Here is a 20,569-nt window from a genome sequence, read left to right on the forward strand (position 1 = left end):
GGACTGGGAATGGGTGGGTTCCAGTCACGTGCAGGTCGAATTTTTGTTGATGCTCAAAACACAACAACCAGGACTTCAGTGTTTATCACATTAACTTTCTGGATTAAGTTGAATCAACAGAGCACACCTTACCCTCTGCTATTTAAACTCAAAACTGTCATTAGAAACCATCAACGTTATTACTGCGTAGACCCTTCCTATACACCCCACCAGGCACATTAAAAATCATCATTATGAAAAAACATCAGTATGAAAACATCTACATAAGAATTACTCGTTTCAAGCAGATATGGTGCAAACCATCTGTATAAATGTGTCATGTGACTGGATAAGTGTCTCGATCCTTTAAACAAGCCCCCCTGCGGACTAAACAAACACCCCTCGCTCTGCTCTCAGTGGGACATTCTGAGCCGAGACCAAAGCAATGTTGTCTTTATTGTAAATAAGTGCTGAGAAAATGTAACAAAACAAAAAAGGTTTTTGCAAATGACCCCTTGCCCTTTTCTTTAACTGGTGACAGTAAGTCACTGCGTCCTGAGGTCGTGGAGCAAGGGGTCCAGGCCCCCCCCCCCCAAAAAAAAAAACCTATCAGTGGTAAAAAGCTACAGAAAATATATATATATGCTTTAGAAACACTCATGTCATTACGTAAACAGAATTTGCCAAAGAGCAGAATGCAAATAAGGAATGTACAAGACGCCCTTGGACAAGCGGAAACGCCTGGGATAAGAAGAGACTAAAATTTCCGAGCTGGAACTGAAATGGAAAAGGACAATGTTTCTACAGCAGGACAAGCGATAATGGAATGCAGGGAACAGACTAGCCGGAAAAAGTCTGTTTGTTCATTTGCACGGCCTCCAGCTTACGCACACTGCTCACTCCAATAGGTTTGTGCTCCACCGTACGTCTGCCGGAAACATCACAACGCCGGCCGCTGCACTTCCATGACAGTTATGGCCTCTATAGATACAATAAGCAGGAGGCAGAGGAAAGCAAAACAAAAGTGAGGTGCACTGAATTATTTAAAAGTTATTTTCCATTACAAAAAAAGTTACGATGCTAAGAATTCCTTGGTTAGGCAACATTTCAGATCACAGGTCTCGGGAAGATTTAACACCTCGAACCTCCTCCAACTCATGGAGCAGAACTATCCACACGGGATGGACATGTCACTATCTATTGTCACAAGATTAATGGCCAGCTCAATCCCTATTTACACTGACTGAGACCCAAGATTGTGTAGGCCACACACAACAAAAGGAGATCGGTGGAGCTTTGTGTGCAGAGGGTTTGATCTGTATATAGAGACGGCGTTACACAAGAGTAGTGTCTTTATGCAGTCACAAATGTAAGCACCTTTATACACAAGGCCATGTCTCTAATTGGTACCCTACGTACAGATCTATGAGTAGAAGTAGAGCTTCATCCCTAGCAACTGGTGACGGTTTATAAATACACAAGAACTTGATTGGGCCGCTTCTGTAATTGAGGAATGAGCCTACACTTGTTTTAAAGATCTAGGCAAACCTCTCTTCTATACCCGAACGCGAAAGAGCTTCCTAAGACAAGCGCCTACTTTACGGAGAACCTTTCTTGTCCCGGAGAAGCAAGGCACATTATCTCAGTACGTTCATCGACCTGTAACGTTGCTGCTGCAGGTATGATGCCTCGCTGAAGACACATGTAGATGAACAGATACAGACATACAGAAGATATAGGTATATATTTAGCGAGTAATAAGGAGGGGATTATAAATGGAGCGTTCACAGCCGGGGTGTGGAGAAGTCGACGGCGAGTTGGAAATGCCCCTCTTCCAGGTTACGAGTCCTGCTGAACTGCCCCCAAGCCCAATTGCCTTCTCCCCTTGTGTTAGTTTACAAGGGGCTGGTGCTACGGTCTCCTCTACCCCCTTGTGCTTGCAGATGTGATGGGGAAAAGTTAGGTCTCCTTGAGTAGGTTGATTTTAGCGCAGATTTTCAGCGCAGGTCCTAGTTTGATGTTAAGGGCGCTCATGAGATGCTCTTCCTTCAGCAGCAGTAATGCCTGCCCGTCGATCTCTTGCGAGCGGAAGTCTTCAGCTAAGTCTTGGCAACCTGCAGGATAGGAGTTCAATCAGAGTGAGCTGGGAAATGCGATGGGACGTTCCTAAATGGGAAGTACAGACTCCATAAAATGGAACAAAATTATTGGGCTGAAATCCCCCGAAATGCTTTAGCTTCTCAAACGTAGAGACGGGAGTATTCTATATTAGAAACGGGGCCTTTTCAAGTTAAACTTTATATATGAAAGATTATGCGAAATGTAAAACGTTCCTGATCCCACTCACCTTGCAGAGAGGATATGAACTCGTACACCTCTTCTACGCTCCAGCGGCTGGGGTTACTGGAGAGGAACATGGGATTGATCCCCAGAAAGTCAGAGTTCGAGGGTCCGCTTGTTTGTGTGTTACCATCTCTATCGCCGTGTGGCGTTCTGCAAGAAGGTGGTGCAGGGGAGTTGGGAGAGAAGGCTTCGTCGTAGCTGGAATTATCAGAACCTCTGCTGGAATCCTCCTGTAGGAGAAAAGCGTTTAGTTATGAACCAGGTCCAAATAGAAATAGCGAAGATCTTGGGTGCGTTTGCCTACAGACATATGGACTGACAGCTGGGCACCATGGAGCAATGGCTCACCCGCATTATCTTCCCCTGGATCTTTGCCCGTGCTATCTCCGAGCTGTTCCTGCGAGGTCCGCGCCTTCGAGCTCTTACACCTCCTACGTCCTGCAGCTCTTTCAGTTTCTTTCGTTTGAGCCGGAATTGGTGGCTACAGCTGACGTTATATCTGAAAGGGGAGGATACAATTTAACGGGGGGAAAATACCCTTATGCCAAGCAACGACCTCCACCAACTTACAGGTCTGGCATTGCAGCGGTTGTAAATACTGATAAACGGAACATAACATTTTCATGAGCTCATTCAGTTGTGTAAAAAGCTGCATTAACGTTAAAAAATATGTAAACTTTTTTTTTTATACAGACATTATTATTATTATAGTCTGTCTTTGATCTTAGAGATCATTTCCCCACCCTCCTTAGGCTCACAGTGTAATGCAGCCCCTCCCTCACCTTTTTATTTGTCAAGTGATGGATTCAGGGACTGCTTTCCACTGGGAAAAACCGAAGTCCCAGAATCCAAAAACAAAGGCTAGAAGATGACCTGTGTGCCACTGTATTAAAGGAGAACTAAACCCTAAAAATGAATGTGGGTAAAAATGGCATATTTTTATATAGTGAACTTATTGCCCAAGGCTAAAGTTTGAGCTTGTCAATAGCAGCAATGATCCAGGACTTCAAACTTGTCACAGGGGGTCACCATCTTGGAAAGTGTCTGTGACACTCACATGCTCAGTGGGCTCTGATTGGCTGTTGAGAAGCGAAGCTTAGGGCTCGTCACTAATTATCCAGCAGAAAATGAGCTTCCCTGGCTGTAATATAAGCTGATGCTACAGGTTTGCTGATTATTAAATTCTGATGCTAATTGCACTGGTTTCTGTGCTGCCATGTAGTAATTATGTGTATTAATTACTAATCAGCCTTATATTGTGACATTTCTATTCTATGTGTACTGTATATTGTGAGTGGCTCCCTAAGCTCAGTAAGTGACAGCAGCACAGAGCATTGCAGTGAATCAGCAGAAAAGAAGATTGGGAGCTACTGGGGCATCTTTTCTGCTAAAGGGCTGTGGTTGCCTTGGGCTGGTACAGAAGCACAAAACATCATGTACAACATTTCTACCCACTTCAACTTTCCTTGCCCTTTAAAGGGGAACTATTGTGAAAATGAAAATTTAATGTAAGCTTTATTTCATGGAAATAAGTAGCGTTTTAAATATACATTTTAAACTGTTGTTTATAAAATCCAATTACTGTTACTGCCATTTCCGTATTCCAGTGTCAGTAATTCAGTCTGCTGCAAAGAGGCACTTTATCCTCAAACTCCGAAGAGTAAGATTAGAAATCTGCATAGGTTTATTCAGGCACCACTAGTTTGTTTCAGCCTTCACATTATTTGCACCTATTCTCTATAATTAGCTCACACACAGAACACTTCACAGCGATGCAATTTCTCATTTGCTTTAGGACTAACACACTCACCTTTTGGCACAAGTCATGGAACAGAATCGTTTGGATCCACGGAACTGCTCGGCAGGGGCGTACTTTCCACAGTACTCGCATTTTAAGAGCTTGGAGCTTCCAGAATCTATTTTGGACATAAGAGCAAGGAGCATTTTTTTGGTCAATAAAAAAAATGTCAGTGTGCAGAAACCAAAGGGGATACACAACTTAATTTGCTGCGGGAGGACAACTTTTAGGGTGCTGGTTATGAAAGGTCAAGTTTGTGAGGTTTTTTCTACCTCGAATTAACTCAACTCGAATGTTTGCTTATTTATGAAAAAAACCTGAATGTAAAAAAAAAAAACCTGATTGAATGCAATTGTAGAGGAAAAACCTGAGTATTCTGAGTTATCGGTAAAGAAAACCTCAAATACCTCGAATTGATTGAGTTTTTGAGCACAAACCACCTAAAAAAAAAAACAGAAAATCACGAGGGCTTAAAATGTCTTTAAATGGTTCAAGGTAATGATGTGCGGGTCGGGCTTTTCCCGACCCGCACCCGCCTTCCGGGTCTCTTTTATAGACCTGCCCATGACGTCACAAAAGGGGTGGGGTGAGAGGCATCTATAAAAACTCAACCCGGAAGTCAGAATATGGAAGGTCGTGGGCGGGGACAGCACCCGCCACGGAAAAGTGTTGGCCCAAACCCGTCCGACCCACAGGTAAACCCGCGGGTATCGGGTCGGCCCGCACATCACTAGTTCAAGGGACCTCTGCCATTGACTTCTATGTGACCTCGACAGGTCTTAGCTGGAGTATTTTCAGATTCGGCCTTTTTGCAGCTTCGGGGCATAATAAATCCCAAAACTTTTTATCCCAAAAAATGTGAGTTTTTACTGAAACACAACTCGACCTTTAATAAATAACCCCCTTAGCATTATCTCAGCTTTCATGGAGCTCCTGTAGCTCTAAGTACATAAGATAGAATAGTCTAGACATACTAAAGCAGAGGGTGCTATTATTGTATAAAGGATCCTACTGCTGGCTGCTGTGTCTCCCATGGGCTGTGGAGGAGGGCTCTCTGCTGGGAGTAGAACATTCTCAGATACAGTCTCCTTCTCAGGTTCATTTAGCAGTTGAGGGCTGCCCACCTGTGCAAAGAGAAATCCATTGTATTAAGGTGGCATAACGGATGTAGGTAAGATCAAGAAAGCAGAACGCTACGCCAGCCATTTTATGCAGCCGGTAGTCACTGGCCAGAAAGAAGATTGCGCTGTACTAAGAGAAGCACAGGTACTTACAGGGAAGGGTTCCGCTCCTTCCTGGATAACAAAGCCCTCAATGATGTGCGTCAGTATCTGTGGCTTCACAATAGCCTGGGGCGGCTTGGAGTCACTATGTTGACGAGAAGTTACCGAAAGGGCAGGGACGCTGGGGGGAGCTGAAACACTAAGAGTAGGGGAGACCTGGGTGGCAGCCTCTGGCTTATCTGAAAGAGAATATGTAAAAAGGTCTCTTGCATTTACAGTTTACATGAAACTCACTACAGGAAAGTATGGGAAAAAGAAAGACAGTTTCAGCACAAAGAACATAGGGCATCTTTCTCACCAGCTGGGGTGCTGGTCTCCTCAACAGACGTGGGGGTGTCAATGGGCGGAGATGCTTTGACAGGCAGCACAGATGAATCGTCCCGGTCCTCTTCTGCCTTCCTCTTCCCTGGACCAGATAATTTTCCCTAAGTGGCAAAGACCGGTCGGTTAGTTTGGTCCAGTCGTAAAGCAAATTATTATTTTAGCTGCCCACTTGTATTCCTGGACTCACCTGCAGAACTCCATAAAACCCAGCTTGGCTTTCCTGCACAGCACTGGCCACCACAGAGGCAACAGGGGCAGTAGAAGAGGGTAGAGTCAACTGTGTCATGGAGGAGGCTTGTGATGGGGCTTGAGGGGCCCCCAAGGCTAATGCCTGGGCAGGGCCTTGCTGTCTGGCACCCACAAGCTGCACAGGTATATGAGGCTGGCTGGGGGAAGGCATAGGTCTGGTGCCTTGGGAAGCTTTAGCTCCCAGGTGACCTTGAAGATTAAGAGGCGGCACACATTTGCCGGGCTGCTTTGGCTGGATAGGTACAGGGGCTTTAGTAGGGACAGCAGACTCGGTAGTTGCCTGCAGCATTGGTTGCACAACCAGGGTTTGCTGGGTCGCAGGGGTCTGTAGGCCTTGCTGGGTAGCAGCCTGGGGCTGAGGCTGGGCGAGCTGTAGGTGAGTAGAAGCATGGAGTAGCTGAGACTGTCGGTGCTGATGGATAGCAATCTGCTGCTGAAAGACCACTTGCTTCTGCTGCAGAACTGAGTGCGGCTGGATGTGAGTGTAAGTGGCTACGGCGAGAGACAATTAAAGGGCAGGGTGAGACAGGGCTGGAGTGATAAAATGGGAATAAAGGAGAGGCCGATATAAAGCACAGCAATAGGAAGAAGGCACAAAACAATGACAGAAAAGAAATCAGGTCAGAAACGAAGTGGAAGGAAGAAAATACGGAAAGAGAATGAAAAGAGTCAATTGTTGTATCAATCCACAGTAAAGAACCATCACACAAACCCCCGGCACACAGTAAATAAAGTGGTGCTTTTTGTAAGTACAAACACAACAATTGACACATTCCATGTCTGATCTGCCCTAGCACATCCAATGGCACTTGATTAATGGAACCCCAGATCTGATATAGTCATTAGTCTCCAACTATCTCCTACTTTAATGGCAAACAAAACTCTCCTCCCCAAATCCCCAACATCAGATTGCAGCCATGGAGCATGTGCAGTTGAAGCCGACGCCAGACCTTCAAATGTGCAGGTTAAGACACAATGGTTTGGACTTTACTGGTCTAAGAGAAATAGTTTCCAATAGTTTAGAACATGAACATTTCTAGACTTACCAGAGCTGATGAGAGTCTGATTAGGAGCTGGCGTTGCTGCTCTAGTGAGGTTGATGCCGACACTTTGCTGTACTCCGTCTCCGTCAGCTTTTCGCCCCTCTGCCTCTGTCTGACTCCCCTGACTCACTGTGCCCCCTGTCGAGCCTATAGGGCTCTTTACACTTTGCGGCACGGTCTGAGATGGAATTTGTATCGTCGCTGCTGAAGAGGCCGGGTGGATGGGGGGTTTGGTGGCTAGAGGAGCTGGCTGTGAAATAGGGGCTCCAGCTGCTGAACTAGTTGCCACAGTCTGTTGGCCGCGAACAGCCAAATTCTGAACCTGCAACAAAAATAAAAAGCTGTGTAAATTGCCCATTAAAATGAACCGTCACCCAAAAAAACTACTCCAAATCCTATTTTATCATGTTAGTCAAGCAAAATAATCTTAACTTATACTGTATAAATTATTTGAATCTCGCTTCCATCAATCTGGAAACTCATAATTATAACAAGCAGGCAGCAGCCATTTTGTGGACACTGTTATTAAGGCAAGTCTTGTATCATCTCAGAGTCTTGTTTGTGCACCAGAATGGGGGAACGGATGTCCATCCATAAGCGCTGGCTACACAATTAAATGGTAAAGAGAACTGGGGGGAATGTGGGGAGAGCAGCGACATGTAGGAAGTGCTGAATGGAAAGTGAAAGTAATTTCTTTTCCCCGCCTCTATAGGGGCAGGCAATATTTGACGGACAGCTGAGGACTTTTATTATCCCGCTTTTTATGTCTGGGTGACGGGTCCACTTTAAAGATTTGAACTTAGTAGTGTCCCTGATTACGGCTAAAATCTCTTAGATTCTCCCCGCCCACCAAATTGGACAAGGTCTGGGGCCCATGATGTAATAGTGATCCAGTTTCTGCACTCTTTCATGAGGTCTGAAGTATGGTAGCCTGTGTAAACTCCTACATAAGGCAAATATGCTATTCCCGATCCAGCCTGAAGTAAACGGTGACTTACATTTTAAAGCACAAAGGCTACTTCTTGGTGTATCCAATTACCTGCCCCCCATGGCTTTTAGTGTTACACTGCTCTATGCACAGTAATGCACGTGGGTTATTTTGTTGTTTTTTGTTTGTTTTTACATGTTTCAAATAAAACTTACCTTTAGGGCGAGGGCACACGGGCAGATTCAGGGAGATTAGTCGCCTCAATGACAAATCTCCTCTTCTTCAGGGCAACTAATCTCCCCGAACTGCCTTCCCGTCCACTAAAATGAAAATTGCAGCCGGGATGGCAATTGGAAGCGCTTCGTTTTCCAAAGTTACCTCACAAGGAAACTTTGCGCCGACTTTGGAAAACGAAGTGCCATCCCGCTGACGATTTTTCATTATAGCCGGTGGGAAGGCAGTTCGGGGAGATTGTCGCCCGAAAAAGAGACGATTTGTCGATGGAAGCATTGTCTTTAAAATACATCAAAATACTGTCCACAGCTAAGTGGTCAAAATACATTCTACTCTTCCCCCCCTAAACACAAAAATAAAACGATGTCTTACAAACGGGGAGGATTATCCAATTGTAGATATGTGTGTGCTTCAACCACCTCACCAGAAACCCTTTGGGCAGAGTGCAGAGCAGTCCAGAGACCCTTGCCAGGGGTCAAACATGTAATAGAGAATAAATGACTGCAGCACCTCTTTGTTGCAAAAGTCAAAAAAGTTGTTTTTATTGGTCAGAAACCAACAGGCAGCGTTTCAGGCATACTCTCGCCCTTTGTTGGCTTGAGAAAGGGCGAGAGTAAGCTCGAAACGTTGCCTGTTGGTTTCTGACCAATAAACACAACTTTTCACTTTTGCAACAAAGAGGTGCTGCAGTCATTTCTTCTCTATTACAAATGGGGAGAGACTAAAAGCTGAGCAGTTACTTACCTGATCAGAGTCCTGGTGTACTCCTTGGTTCTGGGGAGACGTTACCTCCTGCTGAACAGCTACCGATCCGTTGGGCATCAAAATGAGCTGCGAGTTCAGGGGAACCCCACGCCCAAGAGACCGGTTGACCTGTAAAAGGTTTCCCAGCTGCGGCTGCTGCAGACAAACGAAAAGATATATAAAGATATACACATCTTGCATATAATCAAGTGCAGTCGATGGATTTAAAGAGAAATAAAACAGGTGAAGCAAATTTGTAATTTAAAAAGCACTAGTGAAAATGGACACGGAGAGAAAGGTGCAACTTACACGCAGGTACACTGGTGTTTGCGACTGCCCAAGAGGAGGTGAGCTGGTGTTACTAAGCAACACGGACTGAGTGAGCGTCGTGGCACTGGGTGCAGTGACATTCTGTGTGCGGCTTAGGAGCTGGGCTGAAGAGCTTGTGGAAAGGTTGGCCTGATGGAGGAGTAATATTTACAATAACCGACCATTTTAAATTGAATTAAAAAAAAACAACAAAATGTATTGAGCGGAACAAAGACAATGTTGGCAACGAAAACGCATCAATGAGTTCAGACTCACCTGTGTGGTGTTTGTCTGCTGGGCTGAGCCTGTGTTAGGAGATGCAGCCTGCCGACTGGCGGCTATAGTTGCCTGTTGGTTGGAAAGTAGACATTTATGGGAATTATACAAACAGGCATTCGCAGTTCAAAAAAACCCAAAAAGATGTGTTTTCAAATTGCAGTGGAGCCGTTTCCTTTGCCTGACTTTAGTGACCTTATGGCTCTGGCATTTAAAGGAGGGGGAGGGGTTTTTTAAAGGCACCCGACTTCATATATATTTATTTGGCAACCAGAGCACAAATTAGTTACAATAGGTAGGAGTGTGGCAGAGTATGTCTATACTGAATGTTCTACATGAGGCCTTACTTGTGAGTAAAGCTTCATACTCCGATTCATAAACCTTTTACATAAATAAAATCTCGCAATTAAGGCTTCGTTTTTCAATTAGTACAGCTCCTCTTTATTAGCTCAGGCACAACGATACCCTACTTCAACCACAAACCCAAGGAAAGTCGTCAGACAGAAGAACATGCAGTGTGGCCTCCAGCAGAGCTTACAATTCAATCTTGATCCCATTTGGCTTTTACCTGCTGAACGGCTGCCAGGCTGTGTAACTGCGCATTGCTCAGCTGCTGTTGTAGCATCAACTGGTGAAAATACTGAGCAGCATTTGGCTGTCTGTGGAGAGCTTGCAGGGCCTGTGAGGGAACGACATGAACAAGCAATATTTATATTTTTCCCAATACTATTCACAGCCTATGGAAACTCGTTTTGCCATTTTTACAAAGTCACTTAAAAGGGATGCAAACCCCAAAATATCCTGCTGCCTAATGAAAGAAACTGTACTGCTAAGCAACTGTTTGTGAATACAGCAGAACCCCAATTTTACGTACCCTTAGTTTACTTTTTCCGGAATTTTACTTAGTTTTCCACGATCCCTTCATGTTCTAATGCATTTAAATAAGAGTATTTCCCATGTTTTAAGTTTTGTTTTCCAGGATTTAAGTCACTTTATCAGCCTTCTCCCTTGCCAATCACTATTTATTAAAGGGCAAGTCAACCCCAAAATAAAATAATAATAAAAGAAAACATTATTCTAAGCAACTTTGCAATATATATTCATTACAATGGTTTTTAAGTTATTTGCATATAAATTGCTATTGAAAGCAGTGTTTATTATCCCTTTCTGTTCTCTGCCCTGATGTTTCAGACTGTTGATAAAATGGAAGACACGACAGCTGATTAACAGACCTGGTTTGCTGGGGAACTAAGACTTTTGCAACATTTTTTAAAAGTAAACAGGAATTAACCAAATGCGGCTTTCAACAGCAAACATGTTTACAAATAACTTGAAAAGCACTGAAAATGTTTTATAAATGTATATTGGAAAGTTGCTTAGAATCTTTTATTAGGCAAATGTTTATTTTGGGATTGACTTGTGCTTTAAGCGAAAGCTTGTGACATGCTGCAGGAACAGGCAAGTAGGAGTAAGGGACCGGGGTACAAGACTCACTCCAGAGAGGCAGGTGGTGCGGAAGGAGGAGTAAGGGACCATGGTACAAGACTCACTCCGGAGAGGCAGGCTGTGCTGAAGGAGGAGTAAGGGACCGGGGTACAAGACTCACTCCGGAGAGGCAGGCGGTAATGAAGGAGGAGTAAGGGACCGGGGTACAAGACTCACTCCGGAGAGGCAGGCGGTACTGAAGGAGGAGTAAGGGACCGGGGTACAAGACTCACTCCGGAGAGGCAGGCGGTACTGAAGGAGGAGTAAGGGACCGGGGTACAAGACTCACTCCGGAGAGGCAGGTGGTGCGGAAGGAAGAGTAAGGGACCGTGGTACAAGACTCACTCCAGAGAGGCAGGCAGTGCTGAAGGAGGAGTAAGGGACCAGGGCACAAGACTCACTCCAGAGAGGCAGGTGGAACCATAATTGCGACTGAAAGCACTATACGGCTGTCCCTTTCTATTGTCTGCACTGCTGGTTCTGGCCAGCCACACAGCAAAAAGCCAGCTGTGCAGAAAGGGACAAACATTCAGATTTCAGCTGCTGTCTTTAAAAATATCTATAAACCCACCAAAAATATTTCATGGATAAATAATGTAAATTGCTTAAATCCTCTAAAAACTGGAAAAATGGAAAACTACGGCCCACTCCCAGATGCAGGGAAATCTGTGCCAAAGCCAAACTGATTTGATTGGGAGCAGATTGTGGGCTCCTTCCTCCTCCCTTTCAGCTGGAACTAAATGTTGGAGGAAGAAAAGAAGCATTACATGGGAAGCCTGGAATATGAGGGAGCTCCCTGAGCTGCCCCAGTCACTAACATCCTAACATTATCAATAACATAATAATCCTGCTGAAAAAGGCAGAATCCCAAACCGAATCCTGGATTTGGTGCATTCCTAGTTTTGTTGGCACAATAAATCACTGTCACAAGATTCGGAGTGCTGCAGTGTTTTCTCTACAATTGTGGTGTCCTACACAAAAAGGCCAAATTGTTCCCTTAACAAAAGTGCAAAGTCTCTTATTGAGAGCCTTTATTTATTAGGGATGCGCCGAATGGCAGCACAAAGAAGGTATATATATATATATATATATATATATATATATATATATATATATATATATATATATATATATATATATATATATATATATATATATATATATATAAATAAAAGGATATATTTGGCCAAACCATTCGGCTGAATACCGAACCAAATCCGAACCCTAGTGGTGGGAAGCGGAAAACATTTTTTACTTCCTTGTTTTGTGACAAAAAGTCACGTGATTTGCCTCCCCGCCCCTAATTTACATATGCAAATTAGGATTCGGTTCGGCCTGAAGGATTTGGCCGAATCCTAGATTCGGTGCATCCCTAATAAATATATATATATATATATATATATATATATATATATATATATATATATATATATATATATATATATATATATATATATAGTTACATTACTAAACAAATTATATGAGCTGTAATTATCAAGGCACTGAAAAAAACGAGCATTTCAAGGTTTAACAAACCTGTACAGCTTGCCGTTCATAAAGAGACATCTGGGATATCTGAGGGCGGGTACTGCTCCCCGACGCTGAGCTCCCATTGGTGGAGCTGGAGTTCTGTTCACTCTCTGTTTCCATGGTGGGACTTTCACCTGCAAATCACAAAATGTTTTCATCAGTCAGAAGCCCAGGGATAGAAGGTACCTGCAATGTATCATCCCACGGGGTTAAAAAGCCTCTATACAAATACCCTGCAGAATTGTGATTAATACACAGGAATAGACAAGCTGTCAGTCTTATTCTAGTCCTCTGCCAAGGCTATGGGCAAACTTAATGGGGTATTCTTGCTAAATTATAATTGGTACAGGAGGATATCTAAGCTGGTGTCTCTCTCTATAGACTATGGGCAAACTACAGTGCTCTACCCGTCCCTTGATAGAAGAGTAAAAACAAAGTAAAAAATACAAACTCAAACCACAACTGATTAATATCTACATGAGATAAAGGAGAAAAGATCAGTGTTTATTAAAGTAGAGAACATAGAAACAAACATGCAAATCCAAACACTCACCAAGGCGAGAAGCTTGATAGAAAAGTGATTCAATCCATGCAGATCTTCAGTTCACTACACATCAAAAATAAGAAAAACAATAATTAGGATAAATAAAAATAGGGAAAGTTATACTAGACAGCAAAGCATATTATATTATATGTGAATTACTTTGATACATGTTGGTTTTTGGTGTTACTATTCCTTTAAAAACAGAGTCAAAGGATTTATGTAGTGACTGCACAGCCCGTATAGTGTTTATTAGTCTTGTGCTTGTTACTGATCATCTCACACAATTACCCATGAATTCAATAAAAATAGAATGTGTATTTCATTGGATGCACTTTAGGACAATGTCACCTGAACAAAAACATCACAAACACGAGACAAATGTAAAAAGGTTGATGTGCAACTATTGACAGGCAATTGTTTCCCACCTCATTCCAAATATATTTTAAATAAAACCTTTATAATATTAAATGGGGTTCTTCACCTTTGAATTAACTTTTAATGTGATGTAGAGAGGGATATTCTGAGAAAATTTGCAATTGATTTTAATTTTTTATTATTTGTGGTTTTTGACTTATTTAGCTTTTTATTCAGCAGCTCTCCAGTTTGTTATGTCAGCAATCTGGTTGCTAGGGCCCAAATGACCCTAACAACCATGCATTGATTTGAATAAGAGACTGGAATATGAATAGGAGAGGCCTGAATAGAAAGAGGAGGAATAAAAAGTAGCAATAACAATACATTTGTAGCCTTACAGAGTATTTGTTTTTTTAGATGGCGTCAGTGATAGGGATGGGCAAATTTTTTCGCCTTGTTTCACTTAAAAAATGATGCCCATAGACTTGTATGGCATTGTGCGTCAAAATAAAAAGACACGCGTCAAAAAAATTTCGGTGAAACAAAACGGGTCAAATTCGCCCATCACTAGTCAGTGACCCCGATTAAAAGCTGGAAAGAGTCAGGAGGAAAAGGCAAATAATTCAAAAACTATATAAAAAAAAAAATAATGAAGACCAATTGGAAAGTTGCTAAGCATTGGTCATTCTATAACATACTAAAAGTAAATAAACCTTGATATCTTGGCCAGATATAGATCGGGGAGACCCACCGGAAGCCCCCATACACTGGTAGATAAGCTGCCGAATCAGTCTAAGGGTTAGTTCACACAACGAGATTCGGGGAGATTTTGTAGCCTGGTGGCTAATCGCCTCGTCTTTTGAGCGACAATCTCCCCGAACTGCCTCAGCGTGTTTTCCCATATGTTTTTCACATAGCGTGAGGAAACTTCGGGCGACTATGGAAAACGCATTGCCGCGTGTGCATTAGCACAGGCGACTTTTCTTTATAGCCTATAGGAAAACACGCTGAGGCAGTTCGGGGAGATTGTCGCTCAAAAGACGAGGCAATTAGTCGCCAGGCGACAAAATCTCCCCGAATCTCCTCGTGTGAACTAACCCTAAAGGACCAATATATATATTGATCCAATCACAGGGCACGTAGCAAGCAGATTTAAAGGGACAGTGACACATCCCAGCAAATTGTATTGTGATTTTGTGATTATCCCTAGAAAATGCTGCCCTGGATGTATGGAACATGAATAGCATGTATTCTCCATCTCCAGCCAGTGGAGAAGCACCTAAGCAGCCTGTTACTTCATTAAATACAAATATATACATATAATTCACTAGGGGTTCCAAAATGTTAGTGAATTCATCTTTCCTTGTCCTTTAGCATCACCACAATTATTAACGCATATTTATCATGCCATCATATATCACACCCCAATAAAAATGGAAACTCGTTATCCAGAATCTTTTCCGAATTATGGAAAGGCCGACTCCCATAGACTCCATTGTAATAAAATAATCCAAATGTTTAAAAATGATTTCCTTTTTCTGTGTAATAATAAAACAGTCGCTTGTACTTGATCCCAACTAAGATATAATTAATCCTTATTGGAGGCAAAACCAGCCTATTGGGTTTATTTCATGTTTATATGATTTTCTAGTAGACTTAAGGTATGAAAATCTCAGGTCCCGAGCATTCTGGATAACAGGTCCCATACCTATACAAGAGTCCGTACCAAAACAACCCATATGAGAGTTAGAGGGCCCTGGCCAAAAGCTTACGATCACTGTTATGTTATAGAATTTCCTTTTCCTAATAATTGAATTGGTTTTACATTTCTATAGATTTTTCTTAATCATCTGCCTCTTCCCAGCTTTCAACCACACATCTCTGACCTCGGACAGCCAAAAACAACTTGCCCTGTTGGCAAGGCCATGGTCAGATTCAGGGTGATTAGTCGCCTGGCGATTAATCTCCTCATCTTCGGGCGACTAATCTTCCCCAACTGCCTTCCTGCCGGCTAGAATGTAAATCGCCAGCGGGATGGCACTTCGAGGGCTTTGTTTTCTAAAGTTGCCCGAAGTTTTCAGAAATCGAAGGCGGTGGGAAGGCAGTTGGGGGAGATTAGTCGCCCCGAAGAAGAGGAGATTTATCGCCGGGCGACTAATCTCCCCGAATCTGACCGTGCGCTGCCCTAAGCCACCCAGCGATAAATCTCCTCTTCTTCGGGGCAACTAATATCCCCCAACTGCCTTCCCGTTGGCTAGAATCAAAATCGCCGGTGGGATGGCAACCAGATCCCTTTTTTTCCCCGAAGTCGCTCGAAGTTTCCTCGTGATGCAACTTCGGGTGACTTTGGAAAACGAGACGATCCGAATGCCATTGCGCCAGTTATTTTCATTTTAGCCGGCGGAAAGACAGTTGGGGGAGATTAGTCGCCCCGAAGAAGAGGAGATTTATCACGGGCGACTTAGGGCAGAGCACACGCTTAGATGTGGGGAGATTGCGGTGACAAATCTCCTCTTCTTCGGGGCGACTAATCTCCCCCAACTGCCTTCCCGCCGGCTAGAATGAAAATTGCAGGCAGGATGCCACTCCGAGTGCTTTGTTTTCCAAAGTCACTTGAAGTTTCCTCAAGAGGCGACTTCGGAAAGCGAATCGCTCCAAGCGCCATCCCGCGGGCAATTTACATTGTAGCCTGCGGGAAGGCAATTTGGGGAGATTAGTCGCCCCGATGAAGAGGAGATTTGTCGCCCAGGTGACTAATCTCCCCAAATCTGAACGAGTCTCTGCCCTTACCGTTATTCTCTATCACTTATCTTTCTATTCAGACTTACGTCCTGTACATTCACACCATTGCCCGGTTGCTAGGGTAAACGGGACAGTAGCAACCAGACAGCTGCTAGAAAGCCACATCGGAAAGAAGCAGCTTCTGAATTATTCAACAATCACATTTCATTTATCACAGAGACTACATTCAATTCGCCTCCAGATATCGGTGTCTGCGGCCGACTAAATATGAATTTAAAGGAGAACTAACCCTTAAAGAGAAAACGTGTGATTGTTCCAGCCTGGGACACTGGCAAGACAGGGAAATCATTTGTGGAAGGGACAGAAAACGTTTTCCTTTTGCTTTAGAGCCAATAAATCATTTGATTGAGATACAAGTGATACAAGAGGCAATGGGCACGAGTGCAGGGACAGATCTCACACAGATTCACTGTATATAAATAAAATACACACACAGATAGACTCTATATAAATATACACACACACACACACACACACACACACACACACACACACACACACACACACACACACACACACACACACACACACACACACACACACACACACACACACAGACAACATTATGGGCAGTGTATATAAACACAGAGGGGGAGGGCCTATCTCACAACTATACACACAGCCACCGTCACGGCCCAGGCGCCCATAATCCCCTCACGTTGGTCTCCGCTCCCCAACAGCCTGACTGACCTCTCCCTCCGACTCCCGCGCTGCCCTCTGACCCGTCCCCGCCGCTCACTCCGAGATGCGCTTCTCGCTCTCCGTCTGCTTCTTTCTCTCGTCTCGTTACGTCACTTCCCGTCGGACGGCGCGACTTCCTCGGCACGTGACCTCGCCCTCCTCATCTTTCACACTGTTGTTATGGAAACGGAAATGGGGCGGGAGGAGGAGGATGTGTGGGTACCGGGGATGCAGGGCAGTCAGCTGGGAGGGACACAGAAAGGCATTGTGGCCCCTGGAAACTCTTCTTAATAAACTCTTGTCTTTTACACTTAGTTTTTTTTCACAAAACAATGGACAAAAAGTGTATTACACACAAGCAATGTAACTTCCCTTTAAAGGGGACCCGTCACCCAAAACAATAATTCCAAATCCTGTTTTATCACATCAAGCAAAATAAACTTTAATTACACTATATAAATTATTTGAATCTTGTTTCCTTCAGTCTGGGAATTCATAATTATAACAAGCAGGCAGGAGCCATTTTGTGGACACTGTTATTAAGACAAGTCTTGTATCATCTCAGAATCTTGTTTGTGCACCAGAATGGGGGACCTGATGTCCATCCCCATGTCCTGGTTACACAATTAAATGGTAAAGAGAACTGGGGGAATGTGGGGAGAGCAGTGACATGTAGGAAGTGCTGAATGGAAAGTGAAAGTAATTGTCTGCCCCGCCTCTATGCCTAAGGCAGGGGTGTCCAACCTTTTGGCTTTCCTGGGCCACATTTAGGGTTGCCACCTTTTTTAGTAAAAAATACTGGTCTTAGCCCCGCCCAAAGCCACACCCCCAATCCCACCCAAAGCCACAATCCAAATTCCGGGTAAATTTGTAATACTCCTAACAAAAGCCCTTGGCCCGCCCCCAATCCGCTCATAACTTACCTTTTCATCATGCACCTAGGGTTCCCACCATTTTGGAACAAAATACCGGCCTTCCTATATATTTATCTTTATTCACCATTAATAACATTTGGATCACTGTCCTTCCTATATATTTATCTTTATTCCCTATTAATAACATTGGGATCACTGACCTTCCTATATATTTATCTTTATTCCCTATTAATAACATTGGGATCACTGACCTTCCTATATATTTATCTTTATTCCCTATTAATAACATTGGGATCACTGGCCTTCCTATATATTATCTTTATTCCCTATTAATAACATTGGGATCACTGACCTTCCTATATATTTATCTTTATTCCCTATTAATAACATTGGGATCACTGACCTTCCTATATATTTATCTTTATTCCCTATTAATAACATTGGGATCACTGGCCTTCCTATATATTTATCTTTATTCCCTATTAATAACATTGGGATCACTGACCTTCCTATATATTTATCTTTATTCCCTATTAATAACATTAGGATCACTGGCCTTCCTATATATTTATCTTTATTCCCTATTAATTACATTGGGATCACTGGCCTTCCTATATATTTATCTTTATTCCCTATTAATAACATTGGGATCACTGACCTTCCTATATATTTATCTTTATTCCCTATTAATAACATTGGGATCACTGACCTTCCTATATATTTATCTTTATTCCCTATTAATAACATTGGGATCACTGGCCTTCCTATATATTTATCTTTATTCCCTATTAATAACATTGGGATCACTGACCTTCCTATATATTTATCTTTATTCCCTATTAATAACATTAGGATCACTGGCCTTCCTATATATTTATCTTTATTCCCTATTAATTACATTGGGATCACTGGCCTTCCTATATATTTATCTTTATTCCCTATTAATAACATTGGGATCACTGACCTTCCTATATATTTATCTTTATTCCCTATTAATAACATTGGGATCACTGACCTTCCTATATATTTATCTCTATTCCCTATTAATAACATTGGGACCAGCCATAATTTTTCCTGGCCAGACCAGTAAAATATTGGCCAGATGGCAACCCTACACGCACTGTGGCCCCACCCCATTTTACATCACGGCTTGCACCTTTTGTTCCCGCCCCCACCACCGGACCATGGAATTTTTTTGAAAGGTGGAAACCCTATAGTCAGGTGATCCCAGTTGTGGCCTATTGTGATAGGTGAATAAATTTGCCAGGCGCGAATTTGCGGCGTACTTCAGCGTTTCGGCATCTCCAATAAATAAAAATTTAGTGGCAAAAAATCTACCCCGTCAAAAAAATTGGGGAGCACATCAGAATAGTCGCACGCAGAAAAATTGTTGTACGTCAAAATTATTGGGACGCCCATTTGAAAAAAATAGGTGCACGTATAAAAATTGTTGCGGACGTCCCGTTTTGCAAATTTCTCGGGAAAATCGTGGGACAAATTCGCACATCTTTAGTGGCCAATAAAAGTGCAACCATGTCTGGGAGTTTTAACCTTGAAAGCAGCAAGTAAGTTGCAGGTAAAACTTAGTCCGTATGTAAAATGTATAATGGAGCAACTGTGTAGGACTGTAGGACTGGCCAGATATGGGATGACTGTGACGTAGTTGGCCATCTTAAATATATTGCAATATTGCAAAAGGATTATGGAAATAATTCTGTACACAATTGTGCCTTTTCTTCCCCCCTTTGTCCAGGAGAGGAAAGGGAAATACTTCAGGGATCACTGATGAGCCAACCAGAAATATGAAGCCTCCTGCTAAGGCTGCTTTATATTTTCTCATTATTTCCCAGGAATTTTGATAAAAAGGGTTGTCCGAAAATCCCATTGCTTAACCGGGCAGTGAGCCGCTGACACACAAAAAATCAGTAATAGGATAGGCTTCCAGCAAACAGACTCAAGGTAAATATGTTGCCACAGTGTGGGTCAAAGTGAGTGGGTTTGGGAGGCTGTAGGAAGGTGCACCCAGGGGCGGCTTCATAAACACCTCTGTCTCCTTCCAGCTCTCCTCCTCATTCAGACAGGAGCACCCAGCCAGAAACATGTGGAGCTCCGCTCTTGCCCTGTGCTTGCTATTCACTGCCTTGCCTGGGGGAGATGCTGCACTTCCTGATCCGTAAGGAAACTCTTGTGGGATGGGACTGGCATATTTCTGCCTCTCTCTTTCTGTCTAATATTTTAATTTGGTGAAAAAACTGTGTTCCCCTTTAGTATGTAGAGAGGGATATTCTGAGACAATTAGCAATTGTTTTTTGTTTTCTGTTATTTGTGGTTTTTGAGTTATTTAGCTTTTTATTCAGCAGCTCTCCAGTTTGCAATTTCAGAAGTCTGGTTGCTAGGGTCCAAATTCCCCTAGTGACCATGATCTGAATAAGAGACTGGAATATGAATAGGGTAATACAAACTAACAATAACATTTTTTAGATGGGGCCAGTGACCCCAGTTTGAAAGCGGGAAAGAGTCAGAAAAAGAAAAAAAATCAGTTGCTTATAATTAACCATTCTGTTTGTGTGCATTAAATGCAAAACGCTCTTTTCTTTGGATCTTAAATCCATGGGATAACTCTTTTTTTATCCAGCCCTAACTGTCCAATGTAAAGTATCCATAATGACATGCAAATACAGGTGTTTAGGTATTCCCTGTACTAAGCACAATTCAGCAGGAACAGCCCCTAAGTTTGCTCATAGTCTGTACAGAGAGATCCCATAAAACTATGGCAGCATAGGTATTC

General features: G+C 43.0%; 2 protein-coding genes across 2 annotated transcripts in view; one reads left to right on the top strand and one right to left on the bottom strand.

Moving 5' to 3' along the window:
• Positions 1–416: 416 nt before the first annotated feature.
• On the bottom strand, positions 417–17,063 carry phc1.L (polyhomeotic homolog 1 L homeolog). The gene is made up of 16 exons (XM_018225011.2): positions 16,916–17,063; positions 13,079–13,132; positions 12,532–12,659; positions 10,079–10,189; positions 9,511–9,582; positions 9,235–9,384; positions 8,926–9,081; positions 7,023–7,341; positions 5,915–6,468; positions 5,702–5,828; positions 5,395–5,582; positions 5,133–5,244; positions 4,133–4,238; positions 2,671–2,821; positions 2,327–2,552; positions 417–2,093 (listed from the first exon to the last, which is right to left on the bottom strand). Exons 3-16 carry the CDS (start codon positions 12,643–12,645, stop codon positions 1,939–1,941), a joined length of 2,541 nt encoding a protein of 846 aa, XP_018080500.1. The 5' UTR covers positions 12,646–12,659; positions 13,079–13,132; positions 16,916–17,063; the 3' UTR covers positions 417–1,938.
• A 2,728-nt stretch (positions 17,064–19,791) lies between these two features.
• The window catches only part of LOC108696033 (alpha-2-macroglobulin), a 69,811-nt gene continuing 69,033 nt past the window's right edge, over positions 19,792–20,569 (top strand). Inside the window, exon 1 of the mRNA XM_041570163.1 lies at positions 19,792–19,954. Coding sequence (XP_041426097.1) covers positions 19,881–19,954 — 74 coding nt within the window. The 5' untranslated portion in view covers positions 19,792–19,880. The remainder of the gene's footprint in view (positions 19,955–20,569) is intronic.

This window comes from Xenopus laevis, chromosome 7L (genome assembly GCF_017654675.1).
Source record: "Xenopus laevis strain J_2021 chromosome 7L, Xenopus_laevis_v10.1, whole genome shotgun sequence".
NCBI lineage: Eukaryota > Metazoa > Chordata > Amphibia > Anura > Pipidae > Xenopus > Xenopus laevis.

Coding starts and splice junctions, on each gene's coding strand:
- phc1.L (XM_018225011.2), bottom strand. CDS start 12,645: ATGGAAACAGAGAGTGAACAGAACTCCAGCTCCACCAATGGGAGCTCA. Junction 7,342..8,925: donor TACACCAGGACTCTGATCAG/GTAAGTAACTGC, acceptor TTTTTGTTGCAG/GTTCAGAATTTGGCTGTTCG. Junction 2,094..2,326: donor GTTCATATCCTCTCTGCAAG/GTGAGTGGGATC, acceptor CCTATCCTGCAG/GTTGCCAAGACTTAGCTGAA.